Source organism: Jaculus jaculus, chromosome 2 (assembly GCF_020740685.1).
Source record: "Jaculus jaculus isolate mJacJac1 chromosome 2, mJacJac1.mat.Y.cur, whole genome shotgun sequence".
Classification (NCBI taxonomy): domain Eukaryota; kingdom Metazoa; phylum Chordata; class Mammalia; order Rodentia; family Dipodidae; genus Jaculus; species Jaculus jaculus.
Genome location: NC_059103.1, coordinates 69,365,277 through 69,380,112, shown reverse-complemented (window position 1 = coordinate 69,380,112; position 14,836 = coordinate 69,365,277). Strand labels below are relative to the sequence as shown.

Genomic DNA, 14,836 nt, shown 5'->3' with positions numbered 1-14,836 from the left:
TTTTTCCAAGGCCTTAAGGTAAAGCATTAAATTCTTTACTTGTGAACTCTCTAACTTCTTTTTTTTTTTAATTTTTATTAACATTTTCCATGATTATAAAAAAATATCCCATGGTAATTCCCCCCCCCCCCACTTTCCCCTTTGAAATTCCATTCTCCATCATATTATCTAACTTCTTAAAATAGGCACTTGGAGCTATAAATTTCTGTCTTAGGAGTGCCTTCATTGTGTACCAAAGGTTTTGGTATGTTGTATTCTTACATCATGAATTTATTGATTTGCTTTTTGATTTCTTCAATCACCCATTCATTATTCAGTCGTGTACTTTTTAGTGTCCATGAATTTGTATATGCTCTGTAGTTTTTCTTGTTGCTTTAATCCCAGTGTGGTCAGATGGAGTACAAGAGATTATTTTAATTTTCCTGTATTTGTTGAGATTTGCTTTGTGTCCCAACATATGGTCTATTTTAGAGAATGTTTGATTTACTGCTGAGAAAAAAATGTATATTCTGCAGCATTTGGATGGAATGTTCTGTAGATATCTGTTAAGTCCATTTGTTCCATGACATCATTTAATCTAGATGTCTCTCTGCTTCCCCCCCCTCCCCCGGATGACCTGTCAATTGATTAGAGTGGGGTGGTGAAGTCACCCACTACAATTGTGTTTGGTGTTATAGGTGACCTTAAGTCTAATAGTGTTTTATTTGATGAAATTGGGAGCCCCCATGTTAGGTGCATATATGTTTAGAATTTAGAATTGTCTTCATGTTGGAGGGTTCCTTTAATCAGTATAAAATGACCTTTATCTTTCCTCACTAATATTGGTTTGAAGTTTATCATGTGAGATAGGATAGCAACCACTACTTGTTTCGTAGGCCCATTTGCTTGAAATACCACTTTCCATATTTTCCCCTAAGACAGTGTCTATCTTTTATTGAGAAATGAGTTCCTGGAGGCCACACATGGCAGAATCCTGCCTTTTAATCCAGTCTGCAAACCTGTGTCTTGGTTGAGGCATTGAGGCTATTGATATTAAGAGTTTTTATTGAAAGGCATTTATTTATTTCCACCATTCTTCTTATTTTGTAGTGCTTCCTGTTTTCCCTTTACTCGCTTGCTTTAACTGTTGAGTATGGTTTATTTTTTTTCTATTTCCTCCTGTGTGTGTGTGTGTGTGTGTGTGTGTGTGTGTGTGTGTGTGTGTGTTTTGCTTTCTCTTCAGCGTGAAGAATTCCTTCAAGTATTTTCTGTAGAGCTGGCTTAGCTGTCATAAATTCCTTTAGCCTATTTTTGTTGTGGAATGTCCTTATTTCTCCATCAGTTTGGATAGATAGCTTTGCAGGATAAAGTATTCGTGGTTGACAGTTGTTATCTTTCAGAATATGGACTACATCACTCCAAGCCCTGCTGGCTTTTAAATTTTGTGTTGAGTAATCTGCTGTGATCCTGATGGGCTTGCCTTTGTATGTGACTTTATTATTCTTTCTAACTGCTTTCAATATATTTTCTTTGGTTTGCATATTTAGTAATTTAATTATAACATGGTGAGGAGAAGTTCCTTCCAGGTTTTATCTATTTGATGTTCTAAAAGCTTCTTGTATCTGCATTGGCATTTCTTTCCCAATTTAGAGAAAATTTTCTTTTATGATTTTGTTGAAAATGCCTACAATCCTGTGGATTGAATTGAAATTCTTCTCCTTCTACCATATCCTGAATTCTTTTTTTTTGTTGTTGTTGTTTTGTTTTGTTTTTTGAGGTAGGATCTCACTGTGTTCCAGGCTGACCTGGAATTAATTATGTAGTCTTAGGGTGGTCTTGAACTCATGGCTATCCTCCTACCTCTGTCTCCTGAGTGCTGGGATTAAAGGCATGCACCACCACGCCTGGTCTATACCCTGAATTCTTATGTTTGACCTTTTCATAGTATCCCAGATATCTTGAAATCCCCATTCATACCTTCCTATTAGTTTGTCTTCTCCTTATTGGACTGTATTAGGTCTGCTACCTGGTCTTCTAGTTTAGATATTCTGTTCTCTCCTTCAGCCATTCTATTATTGAGACTTTCCACAGAGTTTTTCATTTGACTGTGTTCTTCAGAGCTAGAATTTCAGCCTGGTTTTTCTTCAGTATTTCTATTTCCTTACTTATGTTTTGTAATGACCTCCTTATTTCATTAAGCTGGTTTCCTGTGTTCTCTTTCAGGAGTTTGTTTTTCTTTCTTTAATTCCTTTGGTTTCTTTGATTCCTTTCATTTCTTGGAGTATAGATACAGTCATTTTGTTGAACTCTTTGTTGGGCATGTCATCTAAAACAGTCTCATTGGTGATTATTTCCAGTGGATTTATAAGTTTTGGTAGGATTGTATTGCCTTGATTCTTTGTGTTTCTTGTATTATGATGTAGCAACTTTTGCATCCTGAATTGATTGGAAGCTTGGGTTTTCTACTTATCTGAAGTGTTCTTAGATGTGGCAACACAGCTTTATATACTTTCAGGAGATGAGTTTAAGGTGCCCGGTGTATCTCTTGTGCCATAATACAGCCTCATAAATAATCCTAGGTGTTGAATTTGCTTGCTAAGCAAGTATTCTAGTGGACTGGGTGGAACAATTTATTGGCAAATTTTAAACTTCAACTGAGCAGTATACATATTCAATGAAAACCAGCACAGAGTATGCAATTGTGGGGATTAAAACAGACAGTCTTGTAAAGCCAAAATCCCTAAGAGTGTGAGTTGTTCTACACCCTTAATTTTGTCAGCTGGGAGGTAGAGATTTCTGTTCTGAATTGGGTTCCAGGTTGGCCTGGATCTGAATCAAATCCTGCCCCCAGTAATGACAGAAGCAATAGACAGAGGCCCTATAAATCTTAAAGCATCAAAGGCAACAATATTCAGCCCCCAAAGACAGCTTATTTGAAAATGGTAAAGCCAACCAAGAATATATAACCCATAACCCACCCTGACACAGAGAGATTAGCTTTCCCAATGCAGGCCTATGTACTTTTTTTTTTGTCAGTTGGCCTCATTACATTTTGGGGTGGCTTCCAATTTCACCAATGCTGAGTGCCCATGTCAATCCCTCCGTGTTGTGCTTTGGAGCTGGAGTTCTGATCAGCTGCGCAGGCTGCGCTGCCACTGGGCGCTATATGCTAGAGGTTCATGGTTCTGATGGTTGGGGCATGGGAGTGTGCAGAAGCCTGGAGTTGCTCGCACACTTCACCTGTATCCATTTCAGCAGCTCCTTAGTTGATCTCAGCTGTCTTTCCTTCAGATTTCTTGACTTTGCAAGGAGGCTGGTGAGGTTGGAAAATTCCATTGTTTGGTCTCTGCTGCTACTGCTGCTGCCACTTGGTGTGCCTGGTGGAGAGGTGATGGGCAGGTGTTCGATCGCCTGGGCAGGGCCAAAGTGCCTCAGTGGGATTCTGGCCATTTTACTCCTTTCTGGTGGATCTTGGTCTCTTTTGCTTTTCAGCTGTGTCTAAGAATAACCTATATTCCTTCACTTTTCAGAAGAAGAGTGTATTTTGCTTAAATCCCTCCCTAGGCTGGTTTGTTGTGGCTCCTATGCTACCATCTTACCTGGAAGTACTAAAAAAAATTTTTTATGACAGAGAGAGAGCAAAGGAGAAGTGTGTATGTGTGTGTGTGTGAGAGAGAGAGAGATTGAGAATTGGCATGCCAGGGCCTCCACTACAGTTGAAGTCCAGAGGCATGCCACATTTTTGTTTTTATTATGCTATTTTTTAAAATTTGCATTGCTGAGGATGTAACCCAAGGCTTTGCATGCTAGGTGAGTGCTTTGCCACTGAGCTATGTCCCCCTTCTTCAAAAGGATATCTTTTGAAGTTCCTAAATTTTCAATTATAATAAAAACTCACTTGCTTATATTTCTTGTTTTAGCTCATATCTTTGAGCTGTTTAAGAACTCTTTTCTAAGTCAAAGTTATGAAGATTTCCTCTCATGTTTTCTTCTAGATGTTTTGTATTGTCTATGCTTACAATTTAGCCTGTGGTCTATTTCAAATTATTTTGTGTATGATAGGAGGTAAGGATCCCATGTAGCTCATATATTCTGTGTGGTAGTGTTCTTCTAATTTTCTTCCCTATTTCCTTCCTTCACCTCCTCTTCCTTCCCATCTTACCTTCCTCTCCCCACCTAGTCCCTTCCTCCCTGTATTAGTCAGGGTTCTCTCGAGGAAAAGAACCAATAGAATGAATTGTATTAAAAGGGAATTTCCCTGAACTTCAAAGGAATGAAGCACAACACTCACACTAGGGGCATAGCAGTGGTAACTAACCTCTTGTGTGTGCATGTGTGCCTGCAGAGTGTCGGGAACACCTGGCTGTCGCTCAGCTCCATCCGGCACCCAGGCAGCAGGGAGAGAGTAAACATCTGTTGAGACAGGGGGTGCCATGGGAGTGCATCTGGAGTCGGATTGATTCCTGACTCCACCACTTTAGCCCAGGATAGCTCAATACGCCTGCTAACATTGGAGGGCTGTCTCTACTGATTGGGGCTATTTTTTCACATTGGAGTGCATACACAAAAGAGGGACTCAGGAAAGGTTAGAACAGGTCAGAGACATAGTAGGTGACTTGGGATGACTCAAGTTCATCATTCTGTTTCTTGACAAGTGTCCTCACTTGGTCCAAATCCCATGAGTGTCTCCCAGGAATGGGACTTTGAGAGTGGTCTGTTAGGACCCAGGCTTTGGTCAAGATGCAGAAGTCTCTCCTTTCAGGCTGCCGTTGGTGCTTGTGTGTCGCTCCATCCCTGCACCATGACTGAACTGAACCACAAAGCAAGCCCACCCAGCAGGTGGAGGAGGGCTGCCTGCCTGGATTGCTTATCTAACCAGCAAGGCCAGCTGGCTGCCCACTGTCCACTAGAGGGGAGGGCCAGCAGGTGTCAGTATGAACTCAGGAATAGAAACATGAGGCCTTTAAAGTTAGAGGGAAGAAACCCACGAAGCCTGCCTGTAACCCCAGAACCCACGTGCCAGGGCCACTTACCAGATGTTGCTTCCATTGAGCACCAAAAATCACTGCATCTGCCGGGCATGGTGGTGCACACCTTTAATCCCAGCACTCGGGAGGCAGAGGTAGGAGGATTGCTGTGAGTTCAAGGCCACCCTGAGATGACAGAGTTAAGTCCAGGTCAGCTTGGACCAGAGTGAGACCCTACCTCAAAAAAAAAAAAAAAAAAAAAAAAAAATCACTGCGTCTACACTTGAAAACAGTTCTTAAAATGTTGAATTCCGTGAAAAATGTTTTGGGGCTGTAAGAATTGGTGTTTGTTTCATTTGATTGCCATTCCACTAGTCCTTGTTGATTGGTTTGCACTGCACACTGGGGTTGAGGTTCCAGGGGAGGGTCCTTATATAGGGCTGACCTTGGGCTTGCTCGGGAGGTAGATCAGGGAATGTGGCGGTCACTAATACTTGCTGGGGCAAAGGAGTGAGACTTTCTCTGTCCCCTCAGTCCCCGCCCAGCATTACCTGTCACCAGCATGGTGTGAAACCACAGCCTTCCCCTTCCTAGAGCTTCTTATCTCTGTTCAACAGCAGGCGGGAAAGGGGACAAGATCCAGGCCACCACCTCTTTAAACTTCCTGTGTCAAATGTATAAAACGTTGCAAATGTAAGTCTGTTAAGATTTCATCCAAGGGCTGGAGAGATGGCTTAGCGGTTAAGCGCTTGCCTGTGAAGCCTAAGGACCCTGGTTCGAGGCTCGGTTCCCCAGGTCCCACGTTAGCCAGATGCACAAGGGGGCACACGCGTCTGGAGTTCGTTTGCAGTGGCTGGAAGCCCTGGCGTGCCCATTCTCTCTCTCTCCCTCTATCTGTCTTTCTCTCTATGTCTGTCGCTCTCAAATAAATAAATAAAAAATGAACCAAAAAAAAAAAAAAAAGATTTCATCCAAGAGCTTGTTCCTGTACACAGTTGCTCTTCCAGCTGTTGGAGAGTAGATCTCTGAAGGGCATCCAGCCTGGCTGAGCTTGCCTTTTTCTCTGAAGAATGAATAGAAGTAAAATATAAAAGACACCAAGTCCTTCCACCCTAGACATCAAGCTGCACTGCATTAAATAAACCCAGTTCACTAATACGGAGAACTGCTGCACCCTAGTGACCCGTGGGCCAAGAAACTTCCAGAAGCATTAAAAAAAATGGTTGTAGAGTCAGGTGGCTGTTTGTCCCTTGTTTTTATTTATTCTATAATTATGTTTGTGCTTTCTGTTTTGTAAACAGTAATGGGACTTACTTTTATGTATTTTAAAAGAAAACTTTGATTCAGTCTTTTAAGAACTGTTCCATTTTTTTATTTCTTTTTGGGAAAAATGTTAGGATTTAATTCGTTTTTCAATATTTAGGCATTCTTTCAATTACAAAATTGTGATGCAGGGATTTGTGAATGAGACATTCACAGTGAAAGATGACTTCATAGTTACCCATGTACATAAAGTGTAAGTACTCTGAGCTCCATTGTGCAGTGCCTTTTAGACGTTCTGCTTTCTATAAAGTCTTCAAATTTTTGCATATATTATATATATGTAATGTTACAGAAATATATGTACAATATACATGTTTTTTCCAGGGGTATCTGATAGCTCTGTATTTTGTTACGGAAGTCGAAAGAAAAAAGTATTTTACCTCAAAAATTAAAGTTAAATAAAAAAAGTACTTTTTTTTAAAAAAGGGAATTTATTGGATTAGCCTATGGCAGGCAGGTTGCAGGCCTGAGAGTCAAGGAACCCGGTAGTGCCTAGTCCACAAGGCTGGGATAACTCAGCAGTCCCAATCCAGCACCGAAGACCTGGAGGCCTCCTGGAGAACCTCTGGTCTTCAGTCCACATTGGAAAGCAGCAAGCAGCAAACAGCACCAGCAGCCAGGTGGGAGGAGGGGATCCTTTTCTTCCCTGAGCTTCCTTTGATAAGCCTCTGAGAGGGGCGCCCACTCTGGCGGAAGGGATCACCCTGGGGGAAGGATTTCTCCTTTAGCTAATCCTTCGCAGACCCACTTATGAGGATATGTGGATTCCTAAACAGATCAAGTTGACACAAAAGTTAACCACCACAAGTCCACCCCTTGTCAACTTCACACCAAACCATATCTCCTTACATCATACTTCATTTCCAAATGAAGATAGTAACAAGGTCATAATTCTGCGTAATATGATATAACTGTCCCACGTACAACCGGAAACACACAACATAAAGCAAGGTTCCTTGAGGAATGTTTAATCTCTAACATAATAGGTCAAATATAAATTCAACAACACTTAATTAGCAATATGATCTTAATCAATATTACCTAATAGAGAAATAAATAAAATAAAAATAAATAAATAAAAGCCAGATGTACAAGGTGGTACGTGCTTGTAGGGTGCATTTGCAGTGGCTAGAGACCCTGGTGTGCCCATTCTCCCTCTCTCTCTGCCTTTTTTCCTCTCTCTCAAATAAGTAAAAATTTATTCAAAAACCGTGGTTTCTTCAAAATAGCCATTTATAAGGCAATTGCATTTCAAAAGATTATTATGGCTTTAACTTCCAACTGTTATCCTTTATAAAATGCACATTCTGTGAAACCAGCCTGGGGTGGAGGGTGAACAGGATCAGCTCACAGATGTCTGGGAAGTCCCAGATGGGTTTAATTTGAAATTTTTGCTTAAGTTCTCTGCCTTTTCTTGCCCTGTGGGCAGGCACTCTTTTCCAAGACACACTGCAAAGCAGGTGGTGGGTAGGAACTTGGGCGATGTCACATTCCTAAGGACCACAGACTGTGTATTGTCAACAGTCTCAGCATTGTTTGTAGTTATTTTTCCCCCTCCTAGCTCAGAAATCTCCTGACATGATTGTTTACACTGGAGCTCTCAGCAAGGGCACATGAAAATCCCAAAGCAAGGTGTCAGGAAATGGAATTCCATGTGCATCCAAGTGCCACGGTGGTGTCTGCACTGCTGCTCTAACAGCCCGTGTATCCCGTCTCCCCCATCACATCTGGGCTGCGAGTGGTGCTCAAAAATAAGACCCGTTTACTTCTAGATGTGTTATGCTGAGTAAACTCAGTGACTCTTACAGTTAGATGTCGGATAATGGCCAGAGTGGAAACCCTTGTCCACCAGTCTTGACACGCTTGATGTCCTGACCACTGTATGCATCCCCTACAGGCTGGCAGTGGTTATTAAAGGATCTTCTTGTAAATGACCAAATGTGAAGTTATATTTTTCTATCTGAGGACCACCAGAGGAAGTATAAAATACAGGAAAGTTGTTGGATTCCTTATACTTTTGAATTTGTAATGACTTCAGGATATAACATTTACTTCTTAAAAATGGGCTGGGAATATAGCTCAGTCATAGAGTGTTTCCCTAGCATATATGAAGCCCTAGGTTTTATCACTAGCACCATCAAAATTAAGAGCCAGGCATGGTGGCACACTCCCAGCACTAGAGAGGCAGAGGTTGGAGGATTACCATGAGTTCAAGGCCACCCTGAGACTACAAAGTGAATTCTAAGTCAGCCTGGGCTACAGTGAGACCCTACCTCAAAAAACAAACAACAACAACAAAAAAAAACCAAAAAACTAACTAAAGCATGCACCTGTGATCTCAGAACGTGGAGGCAGGAGAATCTCCAGGGCTTGCTGGCTAAGCAAGGCTAGTGGAATCAGTGGGCTCTAGAGTTAGTGACTGATTCTGTCTCAAAAAATAAGGTGGATGTGGGGCGTGGTGGCACATACCTTTAATCCCAGCACTCGGGAGGCAAAGACACACACAGTTGCTGTCAGGTTTGCTCATTTTGCTGGTAGAAATCACCCAACCAAGAGCAGCTTGTGGGGAAAAAAAAGGTTTATTTTGGCTTACAGGCTTGAGGGAAAGTTCCACAATGGCAGGGCAAAACCATGGCATGAGCAGAGGGTGGACATCACCCCCTGGCCCACAAAAGGTGGATAACGGGAACGGGAGAGTATGCCAAACACTGGCAAGAGGAAACTGGCTATAATGCCCATAAACCTGCTCCCAGCAATACACTGTCTCTAGGGAGGCATTAATTCCCAAATCTCCATCAGCTGGGAACCTAGCATTCAGAACACCTACGTTTATGGGGTGGGGCAGGGGAACACCTGAATCAAACCACCACATTCTGTCCCTGGCCCCAATAAACTGATAACCATACCTTATATAAAATGCAATGCATTCATACAACTTTAAAATCCCCCAAGTTTTTATCAATCCTAATGGTGTTCATATATCCCCATACTCTAAGATCTTTTAATTGAGCCATAATACCAAAAAATAACCTCAAAAAACCCATAATGGCATAGAATAAACATTCACACTGCAAAAGATGGCATTGGGCATAGCAAAGAAATATTCAACCAATACAAGATTTAAAACAACCAGGGCAAACATCAAACTCTGTAGCTCCAAGTCCAACCACTCTAGCCAATGACAAGTCTCCAAGTCTGATAATCCTAACCAGCAGCAAGTCTCTAGAGTTCCAATTCTGCCCCTCCAGTTAGGCTACTCACATCCTGGAAAACTTCATCCGGGGCCAGCAGCTTTCCTTAGCAGCCATCTCGTGGTCCTGGCATCTCCACTGGGTCTCCACTGCAATCCACGGTTCATCCTCACTGCTCCATGGGGTCTCCATGCAGGCATCCAGCAAATCTGCTTCATACTGCCATGGCCATTTCCAAATCACAAGACCATATTGCAAACTCAGTGACCCTCTCTTTCCTGCGTTTCTTATACTCCACAATACCAGGTAGGGTGCTAATTTGTTAATCCAGGGGGGAATAAAACAGATTTTGAATAACAGGACACTCCTTGAGCACTCAGGCCCCTTCAAAAGAGTCTACATTCTTCTTGTTGCCCCAGTGCAAATCAGCTGGCCCAATCTCAAAAGTTGTAATCTCTCATTTGCAGCTAACTGGGCAGCAGTTCACCCAAAGATTTTTTTTTTTCCTGTCCCATATCCCTTTGCTCACACCAGTCCATTTCTACACATAGCAACCCTGCACAACTTCTCTGGACCCAATTATAACAGCAAGCCTCTCAAACTGCTTCTAGTCCAGTCGTAAGTAAAGCTCTTTCTCACCCTCATAAGCCAAACCTCACAGTCCATAGTTCTCACTGTATTCAGGCCTTTCAACTCTGACCAAAATGGTCCATAAAGCTGTACTGTGCAGTGCAAGGCATCTCTTAGGCCAAGGTTTTAAATCCTCCCACATTCCTCTTGAAAATCATCTCCAAAAGGCCAAAGCCACACAGGTGTCTAGCAGCAATAACACTCCTTGGTACCACTTTACTGTTGCAGTCAGGTTTGCATTGCTGGTAGCAATCACCCAACCAAGAGCAGCTTGTGGGGAAAGAAGAGGTTTATTTTGCCTTATAGTCTTGAGCAGAATCTCCATGATGGCAGGGGAAAACAATGGTATGAGCATAGGGTGGACATCACCCCCTGGCCCACATAAGGTGGACAATAGGAGCAAGAGAGTATGCCAAACACTGGCATGGGGAAACTGGCTATAACACCCATAAGCCCGCCCCCAACAATACACTGCCTCCAGGAAGTGTTAATTCCAAAATCTCCATCAGCTAGGAACCTAGCATTCAGAACACCTGAGTTTATGGAGAACACCTGAATCAAACCACCACATACACTCAGGAGGCTTGTCATGGTTCTTTGAAGGAAAGTTCAGGAGACAGTGTAAGTCACAGAGGTAAGTTTGAGAGGCTGTCATAGTCAGCTTTATGTTGTTGGGATGAACCTCCAGATCAGGTACAGTTTATAGAGGATCATAATCCATCGAAGCTTACCGATCCAGGGGAAGATTTATAATGGCAGAAGGTGCTGACCCCTGTTACAGGTCCACACAAAGAAATAGCACCACCAGCAAGCACATTCAGGAACCCCAGACAGAGCTCAGGCACTTTGTAGATCTTTAGGCTGGAATTCCAGATTCACCCCCATGCCTTAGGGCTGGACCCTAGAATCCACCCATAGTGACACCAAGATATGAGCTTAAATAAAACTCGTGAATCTTGGGGGACATCCATTCAAACTACCACAGATACTTTGGGGCCATTTCAAAAGACCGTGTAAAATTTCTGACCACAATGTGATGAACCTGAGGAAGCCAGACTGGCAAGCAGCACAGAGATGATCACGGAGAGGACATGGAAGGAACATGAAGGGAGGATGAGGGCTAAACCTGGCTCATTTGCCAAGCAGGATCCTTCTGGGTAAGTCTTCCTTGGCCCCATGGCTTTCCTGGGACGAGGCTTTCCAGAAGCAGGCTCTGTGTGAGCAGAGTCTAGTTACCTTTGCCAAAAGCATAGTAATTTTTCTTTTTTAATTTTAAAGATTATTTGTGTGTGTGTGTGTGTGTGTGTGTGTGTGTGTATGCATGTGTGTGTAGGATATGTGTATGTATGGGTACATGTGTGCCACAGTGCACTTGTAGAAGTCAGAGGATAACCTTAGGGTGTTTTTCTTCTCCTTCCACCTTTTTTTGAGATAGGTTTCTCTCTCTCTCTCTGCCACTGCTACTTAAGAGCTTCTGGATTTTCCTGGCTTCTGCCTCCCATGAGATTAAAGACACAGGTCTTACTTTGTGGCTTTATGTGGGCACCAAGGAGGATTGAACTTGAGTCAGCAGGCCTATAAGCAAGTACCTTTAAACCACTGAACCATCTCCCCAGCCCTCACTTTGGTTTTTCTTACCATTGTGCCCTGCCTTCCCCCACCCCCAACCCCTGGGCCTAGCACACAGTTTGGTATATGGCAGGTTCATTCATTTGTAGAAATCATTGCTATTCCAGAACTGAAGGGTTCACACCACATCAGACATGCCGGAGTAAATTTTCTTTCTTATTCCTTCTTTCCAGTGTTCAAAGCTCCTGTCAGACACGAGTGTTATTCAGTTTTACCCAAGCAAATTTGTCCTTATCACCGACATTCTTGATACCTTTGGTAAGTACCATAGCTCAGGAAGTGGGTGGGACAGGTGTTTAAGTTAGTTTGTTATGGTCCAGTCATTAAGTCATGTCACAAGGGAGACCAAACCATGTCCTTACCAGTCTTTTGTTTGGAGACATACATGTTTGACATGTGGTACATATTTATGGGACAGAGTATGCTATTTCTGCACATGCATGGTATACAGTGTGCTACGATAAAGTCAGGGTAACTCACAAATCTGTCATCTCAGGAATTCATCATTTTGGGAGGTTGGAAACATTGACAGCCCAATCCAGTGGCTCAATATTTTGAAATATTCAGCTAATTGTTATTGACCATAGTGGCCCTACTGTAGAACATTGGAGGTCATTCCTCTTACCAAATGTCTGTGGGCGGTTTTCATTTTTCTTCTACTCTTTAGGCAGGCTGTTAAAAGTAAATGAAGCTGGGTGTGGTGGTGCACACCTTTAATCCCAGCACTGGGGAGGCAGAAGTAGGAGGATCGCCATGAGTTTGAGGCTACCTTGAGACTACATAGTGAGTTCCAGGTCAGCCTGAGCTAGAGTGAAACCCTACCTCAAAAAACAAACAAACAGGGCTGGAGAGATGGCTTAGTAGTTAAGCGCTTGCCTGTGAAGCCTAAGAACCCCTGTTCGAGGCTCGATTCCCCAGGAACCATGTTAGCCAGATGCACAAGGGGCGCACATGTCTGGAGTTCGTTTGCAGTGGCTGGAGGCCCTGGTGCGCCCCTTCTCTCTATCTCCCTGTTTCTGTCTCTGTCTGTTGCTCTCAAATAAATAAAAATAATTAAAAAAAACCCGCAAACATGGTTTGCGTCCTTAGAGAAAAAACAAGTTAAAAACAACAAATAAACAAAGTAAATGAATGGCTGGGCATGGTGACACATGCCTTTAGTCCCAGCACTTAGGAGGAGGATCCCCATGGTAGGAGGATCTCCATGGGTTTGAGATCAACCTGGGCTAGAGTGAAACCTTGCCTCTGGAGAAAAAAAAAAGTAAATGAATAAAGTGGGCAGGTTAGGGAGCATATGTCTTGGCTAAGCCAACTCTGGTTTGTTGGCCACCTCATGGGCTCCTGAAATCCAAATTGCTTGCAACTGAATGTATTTGTCAGCTTTCTGTCATTATAACAAAATACCTAGGATGGTCAACTTACAAGGAGAAAAAGTTTCTTTGGACTATGGTTTTGGAGATTCCAGACTAAATAGGTAGATCTGTTGTTTTTTTGGCCTATGATAAGGCAAGCACATCATGCTGGGAGTGTGGCCTAGCAAATCCACCTCTCTCATGGTCTGGGAGCAGAGGACAGGAAAGAGCTGGAGTCCCACAGTCCTCTTCATGGACACGCCCTCTGCAACTTCGCATTAGCCCTGCCTCCTAAGAGGGTTCACCACCTGTAAGAACACCTCGAGCACCTGAGCCTGGCCTCTCTGCCCTGCAGCTTCTCTGTTTCAAGCAGGTGCTGCCATGTACCCACTTACCCAGCTAGAGACCTTAGTGAAATCTCCCACGTGCCTGCTTCCAGGTTCCAGAGGCTTCAGTTTGGTTTCCTGACTCTCTCAGTTTGCTGGTTTTTCTGTGTCCTCACCATAAAGGACCTCTGTCCTTACCAGCCCTCTGCCTGGGTGGCTGTTGTAGCACCTTTGAGCTCTTCCTCTATTGTTTGCGTTTTCCTGATCCCATACTGTACTTAGAGACAGAGAGATGTTTAGCAGGTTAGTAGAAAGACCTATGTGTGTCCAGCTTTTTGGATTTTGGGGCCACATGTAAGTTCAGTATGTACCAAGCTTGTAGATCATAGGTTATAACAGCACATATGCTTATTATGAGTGACACTAGAACATGATATGATATGCAGAGACTGTGCAAATTGTGTAATAAAGTCATAAAAAGTCCCCTTCAAAAGAACCTCACAGTGCGTTACATCTGTGATTTTGTGTTGGGCTGTGTTCATAGCTGTCCTGGGCTCCGGGATGGTCACACCTGAAGAAGGCCCTTTAGCTGGCTGCTTAACTGTGGTTGGCTTGGCTGAAACATCCTTCCACTAGCAGTTTGCCCAAATCAGGTGACCTCTTAGGCTGTGTGTGATGTTCACCTGGGAGACACCTGAAAGGAACCTGAAGATATTGTTGTCTTCTGAGAGCCAGAGGTCAGAGCAGAGTCATTGGCTATCTTTCCAAGCCTGTGTGTCCCTAAAAATCTGATTGTAAGAAAACAGCAGTTGATCACTCAGTTCTGTACATCCCAATCTGTCCAGAAGACCAGGGCTTTGAGTGTCTCCACTAAAGCAAGTGACAGGAAACTCAACCAGCCTGGAAAAGAGGGTACTAGCTGGTTCTTGCTGAAAAGTCAAGTAGATTCAGCCTTCAGGTATGGCTGGATCCAGGAACTCCATGTCATTGGTTACTGTCTGTGTCCAGTACTTTCTGTCAGGCTGGCTTCATTGTCAAGCTTCACAGGTCCTCTGCTTCCATTGGCCTAAGCTACTGATGGTCCCAGTGCAAGGAAAGAACTGTTTTCTCCAAGCAGCCAAACAACAGTTCTGTAATTTTCCCTCATTGGCCTGGCTTGGATCATGTTGGCCCATGAGCTGATCATGGTACTTAGGGATTACATTTACTAACATACCAGGCCTGGATTGATTTCCCCCTCCCTCCAAAAAACAGATGGTGTAACCACCAAAAGAGTGATATAAACTGGGCAAGAAGCTGAGGCTTTTCAGCTGAAAGGACCCATTGGGTTCAGATGATCAGGCGAGGCACTGGGGAGGGAGCAGCAAGGAGAGGAGACACAAATTTCGGCCTTATTGGCACTTTGAGAGTAACCAAGTCACCTCCATTGTGTGTTAGGT

At 43.3% G+C, this 14,836-nt stretch overlaps 1 protein-coding gene across 2 annotated transcripts in view; it reads left to right on the top strand.

Moving 5' to 3' along the window:
• The window catches only part of Vps35l (VPS35 endosomal protein sorting factor like), a 149,615-nt gene that overhangs the window by 31,277 nt on the left and 103,502 nt on the right, over positions 1-14,836 (top strand). For both annotated transcript variants that reach the window (XM_045143951.1, XM_045143952.1), the window contains exon 8: positions 11,893-11,977. In XM_045143951.1, coding sequence (XP_044999886.1) covers positions 11,893-11,977 — 85 coding nt within the window. The remainder of the gene's footprint in view (positions 1-11,892; positions 11,978-14,836) is intronic.